At 38.1% G+C, this 15,670-nt stretch overlaps 1 protein-coding gene across 5 annotated transcripts in view; it reads right to left on the bottom strand.

Annotated features, from left to right (window-relative positions):
• The window catches only part of UBR5 (ubiquitin protein ligase E3 component n-recognin 5), a 135,354-nt gene that overhangs the window by 66,388 nt on the left and 53,296 nt on the right, over positions 1-15,670 (bottom strand). For all 5 annotated transcript variants that reach the window (XM_082601317.1, XM_082601319.1, XM_082601318.1 and 2 more), the window contains exons 10-14: positions 8,070-8,186; positions 7,875-7,985; positions 7,115-7,269; positions 5,674-5,791; positions 2,095-2,279 (exon numbers count right to left, since the gene is read on the bottom strand). In XM_082601317.1, the coding sequence (XP_082457443.1) occupies positions 2,095-2,279; positions 5,674-5,791; positions 7,115-7,269; positions 7,875-7,985; positions 8,070-8,186 (686 nt within the window). The remainder of the gene's footprint in view (positions 1-2,094; positions 2,280-5,673; positions 5,792-7,114; positions 7,270-7,874; positions 7,986-8,069; positions 8,187-15,670) is intronic.

The following is a 15,670-nucleotide window of genomic DNA, read 5'->3' as shown; positions in this document are numbered from 1 at the left end:
CCCACATGCCGCGGGGCGGCTAGGCCCGTGAGCCATGGCTACTGAGCCTGTGCATCCAGAGCCTGTGCTCCGCAACAGGAGAGGCCACAACAGTGAGAGGCCTGCGTACCGCAAAAAAAAAAAAAAAAAAAAACACACACAAAAAAACCACAAACAATCAACGCAAGTAGAGGGAAAGTCTATCCACCTATTTTTAAAAACAAGACAATATATGGAATCTAAAAAGAGAAAAAAAATGATCATGAAGAACCTAGGGGCAAGATGGGAATAAAGACACAGACCTACTAGAGAATGGACTTGAGGATATGGGGAGGGGGAAGGGTAAGCTGTGACAAAGTGAGAGAGTGGCATGGACATATATACACTACCAAATGTAAAATAGATAGCTAGTGGGAAGCAGCCACATAGCACAGGGAGATCAGCTTGGTGCTTTGTGACCACCTAGAGGGGTGGGATAGGGAGGGTGGGAGGGAGACGCAAGAGGGAGGGGATATGGGGATATATGTATATGTATAGCTGATTCACTTTGTTATAAAGCAGAAACTAACACACCATTGTAAAGCAATTATACTCCAATAAAGATGTTAAAAAAAAAAAAAGATGGCATGTCACATCCTACTCAACACTTTGGTTTCTCCCTTTGAAGAAGCAAAGGAAGAAAGCTGCCAAGTAAGGATCAACTTATGACCCAAGAGAAGTTACGCATCACCAGCCATCAACAGGCATCTCCACCATGGCGCTGAACACCCAGACCAAGAGTATGACCTGCCCTGGGATAAAACGTGGGAGTTTAGGGGAGATGGCAATGTGGTATTTTCACTCATGCCTTTGCCTGCAATGAAGTAAGCCTTTAAAAAGCAAGTGCCTAGAGTCTGGTATTGAGAATGCTCAATTCAATCAGCTAATACGGGCTAGATAAGGAAGAGGATTCTAAAAAACCTTTTTCTCTTACACGGGTTCCTCTTAAATCTAGTGCCAGCTGAAATTCATGTGCTTGGAAAATATCCACACCATGTCTTGCACTTTAATATAAAATGTTATAAATCCATTTAATTGAATAAACATACTCTAAAACAAAAAAATAAATTAAAAAAAATAAAAACAAGACAGAGAGCACAAAGCACAAAATAAAGCAAAAAATCTTAATTAGGCATAAATTACAGTAGCTTTGGTTTATTAAAGAATATCTTTAAACTTATTTTAACAGTAATCCTTGTACAATCATTACATTAATTTGAGCAAAAAAATTCAGAACTTTAAATATCTGTATGTATAGTACAGTCCCAATCATTTCTTTTCAGTGCTTGTATACATTTAGAATAAAAGAAAATAGTACACCAAAATATTTAAAACGCTAGTTCTGGAATGTGATATTATATTACTCTTCCACGTTTCTATAATGCTCATGTATTTTTACAACATTAAGAAAAAAAGTAATTTTGAAACTTTACTAAAGTGTTTAAGATCATGTACCAAACAACCAAATTATAAAGATGAGTAGATGCTTCTAAAAGTACAGGTGTTAAGACCTGTGTACCTGGCTCCCAAACAGTAAGCCAGCCCCAGAATGTGGGTTATACACAATTCAGTGGTATTTCTGTTCACATATTCCCCCCAACCCAAAAGTTTACAAATCCTTTATAGAATTTCCCTCCCCAGCACATTAACCTGTAAAACCCTTTCAATGATCAAGACGCAGGCAAAATATTTGGCAGAAATTAAGATGATTATACATGGAGAGAGGAGGAAAAAGTCTGCCTAAGACAGTAAGGCTGAACATACTATCACTGCTATACAACACCTTCCAAGGATGAACTCTAATGACAAAACAAAGACATCAAAAGAGAACTCTACGCTGCCATTCTGGCCACCAAATATTAAGAATAACTATAATATACAAATATTAACCAATGTGCAAACAGTAAATTTTACCAATTCCTTTCAAAATTCGTGGGGATCTTAATAAGACCCCCCTCACGTTAACACTTCTCTAAGTCACTGTACACCTCTCAGTCTCCTTGGTTACCCCCCTTCACATACAGAGCAAACTAGAAACTGGTGTTAAATCAAGATTAGTTAGAGCACAGTACTTACTTAGCTTCAGTAGTTTTGCTAGCTTTGTCCATGCTTTTCAAGCTCTCAGGAGATCTAAGCTGAAACCTACAGCTATCATTCATATTCCACACTGACTCCATTAAGACACCAACTTTAGGAATCCCAGCACTAATTGAAAATGCAACTGCTCCAGCGTGATAGAGAGGATTATTTCTTAGGCATACCTAGCAAACAAAAGAAAAATCACCATCAAGATGACATAATTTTAAAACAAACTACAGGCGTTACGTGTTCCCAAATTATGGAGCAGGAATAATTGGCACATTTGCTAAAAATGAACTTTAAAATTTCATGCAGCAAATATCCTGACCGTTCTGCCACAAGGACACAGAAGAGAAATAGCAGAGAAGAAACTAAAAAGGTTATTATTTAAAAAGTGAAATGTGGGGCCTCCCTGGTGGCGCAGTGGTTGAGAGTCTGCCTGCCGATACAGGGGACATGGGTTCGTGCCCCGGTCCGGGAGGATCCCATATGCCGCGGAGCGGCTGGGCCCGTGAGCCATGGCCGCTGAGCCTGCACATTTGGAGCCTGTGCTCCGCAACGGGAGAGGCCACAACAGTGAGAGGCCCACGTACCGCAAAAAAAAAAAAAAAAAAAAAAAAGTGAAATGTGAACAAAACAATTACATTTTTTGTCTGTTTCTTATAATTTGAAATTATTTTCTTCCTTAATTCATGATGCTATATATAGGCTCCATAACTTCATCTCTACCGATACTTGTTTCCCTCAGAAGACTGTTGTTCCCTACAAGCCAGAATTTTCACTAGATAATATAAGTTTTCTCTTAAATTAGGAAAAGAATATACAGACATTAGTGTTAGCAGTAGTTAACTGAGCTCAGCAGTGAATAACCTATAAATCCTCACTGCATGGAGCACCCCTAGGTCACTCTTTTAAAACCAATAACCTCTAAGGTGACACTGCCAAATGCACCAACAGTGACCGTAAATGAGGCATGAACGTCATTTCTGGAAATGTCTTGATTCTAAAGCAGCCCATCTCACTTTCTGTCCGGTCATCTAGTGACCAACGATTACGTTATATTTGACAGTGGACTATATGATGATGACGGTTTTTGTCAATTTATAATTAAATGTAAGTCCACAGAAGAAGGTGGTACATTTGAGAAGTACAGGAACTGGAAATACTGACACAGAGCAGGAGTTCTATCAAAGAATAGTTGAGTGTCACTAAATATAGCTCTGTGGCATAGAATGAATAGTTCAGAAGAGCCGACTTCTTGAAAAGGGTATGTCCTGCTTAGGTTGACTTAAAGAGAGGTTTCATCCATAAACTTCTGGAAAATACTGGTGAAAGCTTAAATACTGAAAGACGATCAACAAGAAAGAAGGCTATAATTGTCAAAGAAATGTGGCAAGATATATTAGAAGATACGTTATCCATTAATACCTTCTTATAAAAATGAATGCACCTTAGAGACAAGGAGGTGTATATCCAGCATATAAGGAGACATGCAGCGAGTACCTGCTAAACGTACTGCTCCCCACAGTTACGATCTGTGAGTGCAGATGCAGCTGCAAGCTCTGAACCGATCAACCATTCCTTCTGATGTTAACGTACGAACCATTTCCCCATTATGTGGCCATGACTGTCTTAAACCTCCAGTTTTCTACACTTTAAAACAAAATCTTATTCTATACCAAAGTATTGGAATATGCTGCTGTTTTTCACCAATTTAGTGCCAAGCTATTTTGCTTAAAACTTTTCTTCAGTGCATCTTTAAAGGATTTTTCTACCCTCCCTGTCTATAGTAATGTCATCCTACATGCTAATAAGGCATCTGCCAGGATATCCTGCTAATATGAGTCTAATAAATAAGGAACTTTGAAAACATTAGAAATCAGTATGTGAACTGAATAAGAAAAGGGGAGCTCCTAGAAAAGAGAGATCTGTCCAAACCAACTGACGTAAATAATGAAGACTAAACAACAATATTCAAAATAATGGGTAATTGCGGAAAACTTCCTAGTTGGAAGGCCAACAAAGGAGTCAGAACAAGACAACCACGAATAGGACCAAAAAAAATGGGAGTCCCAAACAAAAATAAGAAGTACATAAGCTGAGTTTTGGAGAAAAGTAACAGCTGAAGTAGTGATTACTTTTTAAAACATATGTAATGTAAACATGATACCACCTTATAGTGATGAGAAAAAGCTGAATTGAAAAAAAAGTGCTAGATGAGGAAATTAGTGCCATGTTACGTCACAAAACCCAACATTTGTCTAAGCATTAGGGATTATAAAGTCCTTAAACACTCATTGCACCACGTGCTATAATGAATATAAATGTCAACTTTTAACCCAAAGATAAATTTCTACCAGAATCTGATGAATCAGAAGTATAATGGTAGTTCTCAGACTCTTTTGGTCTCAGGACCATCTCCCCCTATTAAATATTACCAAGGACCCCAAAATCTTTTGTTTATGTGGGTCATATATAGTTGGTATTTAATGTAATAGTAATTAAAACTGAAAATTTTAAATATTTATTTAATATTAATAAACCCCATGTTAATATAATTTATAAAAATAACTACATTTTTTAAAAAATCAGCAAGAAAAGTGGCATTGTTTACATTTTTGCAAATATCTTAATGTCTAATTTAATGGAAGACAGCTGGAGTCCCTTGTATGCTCCTGCATTCAATTCGCTGTAATATGTTACTTTAGCTAAAGTATATGACAACAACTCAGCCTTACACAGATAGGTAACTGGAAAAAGAAGGATTCTACAGATCCCCCGAAAGGGCTGAGAAGCCAGCAGGAGTCCTTGGACCACACTTTGAGAACCATTGGGGTACCAGAAAATCACATTCCGTAAGATATATATATAAGAGGTTAAAACCATCTCAGAAACTAGTAGAAACACGAGGATTTGAAGAAGACTCCTGCCTCATGCTGACAATACTGCCAGAGAGCAGTATCTTTCAAACTGCTTGGTCATAAGAATCATCTGGGATGTTTGTGACACATAAGGAAGCCTGTGTCCTACCACCAACCAACTGAAGGAATAATTCAGGCAAGGGGCTCCAGACTCTACATTTTTAAACTCTACATTTAAATACCAAATGATTCTTAAAACCAGGCTAATCTGAGATTCCTGTCCCACAGGAAAACCAACTGATATCAGGGCAGAATGTATGTTACTCAATTATTGAGTAAAAAGTGATGTGGCACATACATACTATTGGAACCAGGTCCTTCAAATGACATTCATTTATAAAACCGCCTATGGGGGAATTAATTACAGGGGAAGAAATGATTTTGATGAGCAACAATGTCCCTTAGGACAGACTTAATTAGTCTTTTTTTTTTTTAAATATGTATTTATTTATTTTGCCTGCAGTATGCGGACTTCTTAGTTGAGGTATGTGGACTTCTTAGTTGCAGCGTATGAACTCTTAGTGGCGGCATGCATGTGGGATCTAGTTCCCCAACCAGGGATCAAATCTGGGGCCCCCTGCATTGGGAGCATGGAGACTTACCCAACGAAGACCACCAGAGAAGTCTCAGGACAGACTTAATTCTAACCACTTACCTGGGTACCAACAGTGATGTTCGGCATTGAAGAAATACCAGCACTAGATTTGGGCTTTTTGTTTTTTGCTCTAGCTTTCTCTAACATTTTTTTCCTTTGACTAAAAGGGACTACACCCCTGAAAAGGAAAAGCAAAAATTGGACAAATAAGCGGCGAAGAAGCCCATTAAATAAATCTGAAATTACACACATTATATTTAAGTATTACTGGTATATTCCTTCTCTCATATTTTTGCCTCAGTATAATATTAGCATGTATAACTTATTAATAATCATAACTTGATCACAGGTTTAATACATAACTGGGTCCACTTTTATTAAACATTTAGGATTAAAAGTCACAGGAAATTCATCATTTGATATTTTCTTCCAAATAATTCTGTTTCACTAGTAGATTCCCCTATACATTACTTCTGCCAATGCAAAGTTGCTGATAATTCCCTAAAACACAACAGAAAATACATTTGAAGTCCCTTCCGAACATTAAAGGAATAATTAAATGAGGCACAGAATATTCATACAATGACATACTTTAATAACCTTTAAAACTATATTTTATGTAACTGTTAAATGAAAAAAGTATGAAAAACACTCTAAGTTTCTAATTAAGTAAAAGCAAAGTACACGTTTATATATAGGAAAAAAAAAAGATTAATAAAATACTCCCAAAATGTTAATAGTAGTTACATTCGGGTTGTAGGAATACAGGTGATTGTTTCTACTTTATACCTTTTAAAAATTTCATAATTATAGTCACTAAGTATGTATTATTTTTATAAGCTTTTCTTTATCTTAAGGGTTTTTTCCAATGTTACTTTGCTCCAAAGTGAAAATTTCCCTCTCTATAAAGCATTAGCGTTTTTTTTTTAATTGAAGTATAGTTGACTTACAATGTTGTGTTAGTTTCTGGTGTACACCAAAGTGATTCATTTATTATATTATACTCTCTCTATATATATATATATATGGAATATGAAATATATATGAATATTATATGTGTATGTATATTCTATATATAGAATATGAAAAAGAATATATATACCCATATAGAATATAAATAAAAACAAGTAATCTTTTCAAAAGGATTGTAGTAAAAATATATATATATTCTTTTTCATATTCTATATATATGTATATTCTTTTTCATATTCTTTACCATTATGGTTTATTACAGGATATTGAATATAGTTCTCTGTGCTAGACAGTAGGACCTTGTTGTGTATGTATTTTCTATAGAGCAGTTTCTATCTGCCAATCCCAGACTCCCAGTTTATCTCTCCCCTACCCCCTTACCCCTTTGGTAACCATATGTTTGTTTTCTGTGAGTCTAAAGCATTATCTTTCAACTGACCTTCTCTATTGGTATTCCACTACTCAAAGCACCTAGCTGTGTACATAAAAGCATCCACCTACATGAAACACCCCCCTCTGTGATACTCACCACCAATATAAATTGTTCTCTAGCTGTGCGCAGGTATAAAGGGCACAGCAATGTAAAGAAACAATCCGTTCTCCTTGAAGTTCTGAGTAAGTCTGTGCGGTGTGCTCTAATTTAGAAGCCACAGAACTTAAAGTTTCATCTACCCATGTAGCAACCTAAAGATAAAACATTAGAGGATTAAATAAAAACAAGTAATCTTCTCAAAAGGATTGTGGTCAAAACAAGGGCAAGGAATACCTACACTGTGGACGGGAATTCTAAAGGCTAGAAAAACAAGTAATTCAGAAAAGGTTCTTAATAAGACTAGAAACTAAAATACTTTCTTCACGCAAATCAATCAAAATAGTAGTTATTGAAATAAAGGTCTAAAGCCATCTCTAAGGCATTAATTGAAAGTAAATATCTGCTCCAACAATTTTTAAACGAATTTAGTGACTCTGAAGTCACACTGATAATCTGAGGTATAATATCCATACTTCCTCAATCTATCTATTGTAGTTCTTCAATATCTCCTCTTTTGTCAGCACTTAGCTTGAATATTTTTTCCTTCCCTTAAAGTAGAAAGCCATCTCGGAAAAGGAATTATAATACAGAGATAAACCAGCAATAAAAAGATTATACATTGGATTACTGTACTAAGGCTTGAGACCCTTTTGTATTTGCAGATCTAGTTAGAAAGATAGAAATAAAAAGATGGAAAAGGGGCAGGGAGAGGAAAAAAATCAAGAATTTAAGACATGTTTATCACAGTGTGCCATACCTTGTTATTTTCTGTAGCTACAGTTGCTCTTATGCTATTTGCAGACAGGAGAACTATCTTTTCATTGGTTAGCCCCAAGAATGTTGCTCGTGGATGATGTAAGGAAGGATTCTTTGAAAGCATAAGGAAAGTGATTACCATTTTGTATGCTGATTTGAAGAGCTATTTAAAGCAAGATTTAATATAATGAAATACCTGTGCATTTCTGTAAGGCTCAGATTCACTCCACTTCCACTGATAAAGTTCTCCTTTACTGCTGACAGCCAAAAGCTCAGAATACAGAGCCCCAATACAGATGAATTTTGTTCCATCCTGTAAAGTGAAAATAACACAGTGGTATAAATATAACAACTGCCAAACCTAAAGACTCGGATACATAACATTAATGACTACATCAAATTTCGGTTAATTATGTGAACACACAAACCGCTTTAGCAAAGTCTCCAGCACAGCCTGCAATGCCCTCCTTTAAGTGGCCTGGGCGCCCCACCACCCCCCACCCCCGAACTCACTCTCCTCCAGTCATACTGGCCTTCTTCCTGCTCCTGCCAGGATCCCACCATGTCCTTGTGGTTCTCTTGCCTTGTTTCTCAGGTGACTCACTCCCTCTCCCCAATCTAGTCTGCTCAAACGAGACCTTCCCTGACTGCACTATCTACAAAATCAGCACTCTAATATTCCATCTCCTGACTCTGCTTTCTTTAGTTCACAGCACTTCACAACTTGACATATTGTATTTATTCATTTATAGTCTAGTTCACTCAAATATAAGCTTTGTCTTGTTCACCACTGTATCCCCTGTTCTTAGAACAGTGAACAGAGTAGATGCTCAATAAATGTGTTGAATAAATGAAGAAAAAACAGACTAAGGAGTTGAAGTGGGGAAAGTCGAGTATCAACACAAGATTCCTTCCCTGTAGGCTATTCCAAGCTGCTGAAACAAGTGTCTGTGTTGTTTTTTAAGGTAAAAGTTCATTCAGTTTTAAAGCAATGCACATGCAATGAGTTGGAACGCAATTAAATTATAAAAAGTGCAGACAATAAATTAAATATAAATGATAAAGTGATAATTTTTTTAACATAAGACCAAAATGATCAGAAATCTCACAGCAAAACTTGCCATTAACAGATTTTACGTTGTATTTTTGCCACTGCAAAACTTCTCTGCTCTCTTTGATATTCTGGCTCGAGTATGCTAAACTAATGGCGTCTTTTTAGGTTTCTGTCAAATTCCAATCTTATTTGGTCAGATGGGTTATGGTGCTCAGCTATAGTCTGTGAAGCCTGCCAAGACTTATAACAACAACAGGTTACGCCTCAGAGCTGTATAGAAAGAATACTAATTTTTTTTTTTTTTTGCAGTTTCATGCTGGTGATTTTTCTTTTTTAAAATGTAAGCCACTAATTGTTTAAGGAAAAATTTTAAACCAAAAGTTGCATATTAATATTACACACGAACCGAAACACAAGTCACTTTTTTTTTTTTTTTTTTTTTTTGCGGTGCGCGGGCCTCTCACTGTTGTGGCCTCTCCCGTTGCGGAGCACAGGCTCAGCGGCCACGGCTCACGGGCCCAGCCGCTCCGCGGCATGTGGAATCTTCCCGGACCGGGTCACGAACCCACGTCCCCTGCATCGGCAGGTGGACTCTCAACCACTGCGCCATCAGGGAAGCCCAACACAAGTGACTTTTAGCACAGTACATACATGCTTACATAGACTCAAATATTTACACATTTAAAACAATTTCCATTTAACATATGAAATTTCTGAAATACATAAAAGCATTAATACTTTCTATAAAACTACAATTAAAACATCAATTTGCTACAAGCATATAAAACATCAAGTGCTTTCTTGGAGTTTCAAGATACCTCTTTAAAATAAGATCTTGCCTGCATATATAGTCTTTCTCCAATAATCAGTATGAACTTTTTTTTCCCCAAGAGGTTTATTTTCCAGGTACATTATAAGCTCAAGAAAATGGACCCAACAATTATGCAGTGTAATTATGTCATAACAACTTAATTGCACATAATGCTTTAAAGTAGGTTTGGATGAAGTTCTCAAACACTTTGGTATGTGTTCTTCAGGGACTTCTATTAGAAACAACACGAATTGTAAGTCCCTTCAATCCCCATTTTGCTTTAAAATGGACAAGTCTTTGGTTAAAGTTCTACATTTTGGGCATTTATTATTAATTAAAATGGTCCCCAAACCAATAAATGGCACTGGTGTATGATTAGTTTACAAGACTTCATTTAACTTGTTTCTGATGCAGCGGGAAGCTATAGATTCATTTATTATAACATGTCATTGACAGTTTCAATCTTTCACTTATAAGCAGACAAATCAATAGGTTTAGTCAGTATTTCTCTGTTCATCTTCTGTTATAATCTAAACTATACAGTAACTTGCAGTAACTATAGATACTAAAGAACACTAATTTTAATCTTCTATTTTACCAGTGCCAATCAGCTCTATTTTCAAGTCACATCTATGGAGGGATGGGAAAGGGACCAAACTTGAAATTTTCCAACTTAGCAATTCTACTATTCCCTTCACCATGGGTATCTGAAAAACACTGTGTCCTTTCTCCAGGGCTGCTGCATCAAATCTTATCTTAACATTTCTACCTCACACTTCCTTCTCGGCCCCTTGGTTAAAAAGGTGATAGAATCAGACCAAGTGAGTCCAAAACCTGGATCCAACACTTATTAAGTAGGTAACTTCAGATAAGTTATGTAACTTCTCAGAACCCATTTCTTCACTTCTAAAATGGGCATAATAACACGATGGGGGGGGGGGCGGTAAAAACCAAATAAAGTAACATATATTAAAGTACCTGGCACAAATAAGTGGTCAGATTCAACTCTGGTTACTCTGCCCTGACTTCATCTCCTACTCACCCAGAAGGCACAAGCTTCCTGAGTATTTCCATCTCCATCCAGACTTAATGAAAAAACACCATTCTCCCCTCCCCGTCCCCATCTCAGAGAAAGAAGCGTCCCTCTCTACTATCTAAGGACAACTCACCACACACGGTGGATACAACCCTCTCTCATGACCTCAACAACCGTCCAAACCAGTCTGCCCTTCAGCCTCAGGCCCGGGGAAGTGAACTGTCACCTGGCGTCCGTCTCACCTCACCGGCTCGCACTGGCAGCCACACCTGCTCTTGCAACAGCCTTATCGATGCCCCGTGCACTGAACCAATCCATCTTCTCTTCAAACTCCTTGAACCGTTGGACCCTGTTCATCACCAGTTCCAGGACCTCTCCTCTCCCCTGTTCACAGGTCACTACTCTCTACTGGCCTTCCTCCTATCTTCATGACTACAGTCATTTCTCCACCTCCCTTGTACCACCATGTACTCCCTGACCCAGATTCTGTCCTTGTCCCTTTATTCAAATTATGCTCCACCCTCAGCCTAAGTGACTATATCCACTGGGGCACCATGCTTTTAAACATGTAAATCTTCTATCTCCAGACTAACCTGCAGATTAACAACTGCCTGGATGTCTGAAAAGCACCCTACCATCTCCAAAATGAATTCATCGTCTCCTCCAAAGCTACATGCCCCCTGCAGTCCCTATCTCCATGAATGACATCCACCACCCACCCTGTAATAGGAGGGCAACAAGGGAACCTGGGCCATCTCTTCAACTCTTCCTCTTCTCTTCACCAGATGGTGACTAGCAAACCAATGCTATGCTTTGTCTCCACTTCCTCGCAGAGTCTTCCCTTCATCCGTCCTCACTGCCGTTGCTTTGGTTGAGAGCCTCCCGATTCCCTTCCACAACAATTCTACCCGTCTCTTCACTGACTCTAGGTTTTTACTGGTCCCGTCTTTCTCCCACTGTGCCAACAGTGCCCGTCTCCTTAAAACGTATACAAAACCAAACGCCACCAACCTCATCGTGTCATTTCTCTAAGAACGTGGCTGGCAGGACAACATCCTAACGCTGGCAAGTTGTCTGGGGCTCTCTGGTCTCCTCCACCCTGCTCTCCTCCTTCTCCCGCCACAGAGCAGCAATTCTGAACTTCTCACTGTTCCGCAAACACACCCTGACCTTTCCTGACTCTAGGCCCATACTTGATGTGTTTGGAATGCCTCTGCATCTTGGTTAATGCCTACTTAACCTTAAAAATGCTGCTTAAATGTCATCTCCTCTGTGAAGTCTTTGCCACATCTCTCAGGTGGTGTTAGTCGTTCCCCACTCTGAGCCCCTATAAATACCGTATTAACACCTTCAGTCTAGCACTGGTCATACTGTGAACACATTTCATTGTATGTGAATGTCTGTCTTCCCCAGTGAGTTGCCTATGGGAAGGTCCATAACGAATTCACCTCTACATTCCCACAGGCCAGCTTGGTGCTTGGCACATAGTAGGAACACACTGACAACTGAAGGAACAAATTCAGCTCAACTCAAAACTTTTTGAGTAAAAACTCTGCCAGAGCAGTACAACCCTAAACAATTCATCCCTACAGCCACAGCATGGTCTGTGAGGCACTCTCAGAACTGACTTGCCTATATCCTTCAAGGATGGGCCAATGTTCCCCAGCTCATTAGTCCTGAATGAGCTAAGTGAACCCTGAAGGCCCTGAAAATCCATTATGGACAAATGTGGAGGGATGGCAAAACCACCAACCAAAGGAAGATGATGGAAAAATCACCTATTGTCTCTTGCCTGATTTAGATCAGTAGGTGGAGAAATACAAAGCAATCAAATACACACAAAGAAACAGTATTTTAGCTCACACACTTCATAATGTCATAGAAAACAAGGCTTTTATCGTTTTGATGAAATACTAATGGCTGCTTCTGAGCAAGTTGGGCCCTGCTTCAACCCAGCTGGAAAAGGTAGATATGCACATTTCCGTAAAGATCAGTAGTTTGTAGCTCTATTTTTTAACAAAACGAATCCTTTAGAAGCTGAATCTAATCAATAAATTTGCAACTGTCTGAACATTAAACATCAACCAAATGAGGAATCCCTCCCTACACACAGATGGAAAATGTCAGAAATATGATAAAAATTACCTAAAAAAGCCAAAGCTTTAAAAGAAAAAAGAAAAAGGTCATTCAGCATAGCAACATGAACTCCTATTAACTTCATCTAGTTCGTGACTTATATTTTTTAAAAATTGGTCTTATTATTCCTACATTTCTCCCCACAAACCTTGGTTTTCTTTTTTTAAATTTTCCTACCATCAGCAAACACTAGTTTTCCCATTAAGTACCAATTCTAACTGCAGTGTGCTGTGTTTTATGGCTGAAATGGATGTTATACAACTACAGGTTACATGGCACAATTTGGTCAACTGTCCTTATTCACACTTCACTTCTCCTTACCTATCTAGGTTTCCATTTTCTCCTTATGACTGGCTTCTCTTCCTCTTTATGACCTCTTCTCCTTTTGCTCTTACTTCATTATTAAAGTACATTTGTGACACACCTAGCCAACTTTTAACAGATACTTCCTGGAAGCTTCCATATGTCGATTAAAAAAAAAAAAAAAAGAAGACCTTCCTCACGCAACTTCCACTTCTAGAACCTTGAAGGCGAAGCAGAATGACCAACAAGTTTGATCAATTGTCCCAACAGTGATGCTGCTTCAAATAATTTAAGGAGCCAAATGTCATGAGACTATTTCCTCTCAACACCATTCAAAGAAACTTGAGAATAACATACAACTCTACAATTCAAAAGGCTGGTGGAGAATAAATTTTCTTATTTTCCCTAAACTATATGAAAATAGATCCAGAACAGTAAGGGATACGACTTTAAATTAACAATACTGACTTGCTAAATCAGTTTCCTTTCTTTATCACCCACCACACAACTTTCGTCAAGTTCTTCTCTGGGAGCTTACTGGAAATAAAGGATGTGTGCATTTTCTAATTTGAAAGGGTCTGTTTTGTTACAGGGCACAAAGCAGAAGTTTTTATGTTCAACTTCAGCAGATTTACTTAGTATGGACTCTTCCGTGTAAGTTTTCTCTGCCCTTTCCCTTCAGCATTTACTACTTAGCTCTTACCTTTGCATTCTTACTTTTAACAGTCTTTGTTACTATTGTAGCTGCATTTTTTATTCTCTTATCAGTCACTTTAGATTCTTGTTGGAAGTAGGTTGGTATAAATATCAATATATATCAATATATATCAATATATAAATATATATATATATATAGTTACAATGTAAATGTAGACATTCAGCAACACAGAACTAAATTTCTAATCTGAGAAAAGTAAATTCCAAAAATGACTGAGAAGTGCAAATGGAGCCATCTTAGATAATCACCTAATTGAAAGATTGCACCCTCCCATCAAAGTAACTCTTAGTAATCACTCTGGCCTCCTGTGATTCCCCAAAGCCTCTTATACCTAATTCCATTATGGTACTTACACCAAAGTATTAACATCATTGTTCTGCCTTTCTACAAAACTCTCACCCTAACACCTGAACAAAAGGTCTAACACACAATATGCATTTAATCAAGGCTACTCAATTACTGACCGGATGACCCGCACCTCTGTCTTCATGGAGCTTTCAACATCTCTACAATTATTAATTATGCTTTTTTTTTTTAAGATGCTGAAAAGTTAATGAGGGGAAAAATCTTTATGTTTTTTTCTTTCTTTCTTTTTACCTTTTGACCCCTTCACCCATTTTTCCCACTCCCCACCTCCAGCAACGTCCAGTCTGTTCTCTGTATCTATGAGCTTGGTTCTGTTTTTTGGTGTTTTTTTTTTTTTTAAGATTCTACATTTAAGTGAGAGCCTATGGTACCTGTCTTTCTCCGACTAATTTCATTTAGCCTAATGCCCTCAAGGGACATCCATATTGTTGAAAACAGGAAAGATTTCGTTCTTTTGTTTATGGCTGAATAATACTGGCACGCGCACACATGTGCATGTGTGTCCCCATCCACTGATGGATGCTTAGGTTGCTTCCATATCTTGGCTATTGTAAACAGTGCTGCAATGGACATGGGGGTACATGTATTTCGAGTTAGTGTTTTCATTTTCTTCAGATAAATACCCAGAAGTGGAACTGCTAAATCATACAGTAGTTCTGTTTTTAATTTTTTTTTTTTTTGTGGTACGTGGGCTTCTCACTGTTGTGGCCTCTCCCGTTGCGGAGCACAGGCTCTGGACGCGCAGGCTCAGCGGCCATGGCTCACGGGCCCAGCCGCTCAGCGGCATGTGGGATCTTCCCGGACCAGGGCACGAACCCGCGTCTCCTGCATCGGCAGGCAGACTCTCAACCACTGCGCCACCAGGGAAGCCCTGTTTTTAATTTTTTAAAGACCCTCCGTACTGTTTTCCATAGTGGCTGAACCAATGTACATTCCCACCAACAGTGCACAAGGGTTCCCAATTATGCTTTTATACTAGTTTTGACATTTAAATCAAAATAATTTATGGAAATAAAGTTTAAAGTTACCTCAAATATTTTCAGTTTAAGATTATACTGTAAAGGCTTAAAGAGAACATTCATTCCACCATTAAAGGAGCTTTATTAGCCTAGAAAATGGTGAAATTTTTAAGAAGTAGCTGTTCCTCTAAATAGGTGGTGGGAAAGTCAAGATTATTCCAGATAATTTAACAATGGAATTTCTCAGGCACTCTAACAAAAGGAAGAATGAAAAATACCATGGATACTAACCAAACTTACAATTTATAAATACTGGATTAGGTCATTTCTGAAATTAAGCTGGGACACCCTCTTCCCACCCCACCAAAAAACAAAAAACAAAAAAGAGAGAGAGAGAGAAAGCAAAAGAGACAG

The sequence above is a fragment of the Mesoplodon mirus genome (assembly GCF_964341445.2).
Source record: "Mesoplodon mirus genome assembly, chromosome: 16".
Classification (NCBI taxonomy): domain Eukaryota; kingdom Metazoa; phylum Chordata; class Mammalia; order Artiodactyla; family Ziphiidae; genus Mesoplodon; species Mesoplodon mirus.
Note: the sequence above shows the minus strand (reverse complement) of the source record. Positions and strands in the feature narration are given on the sequence as shown.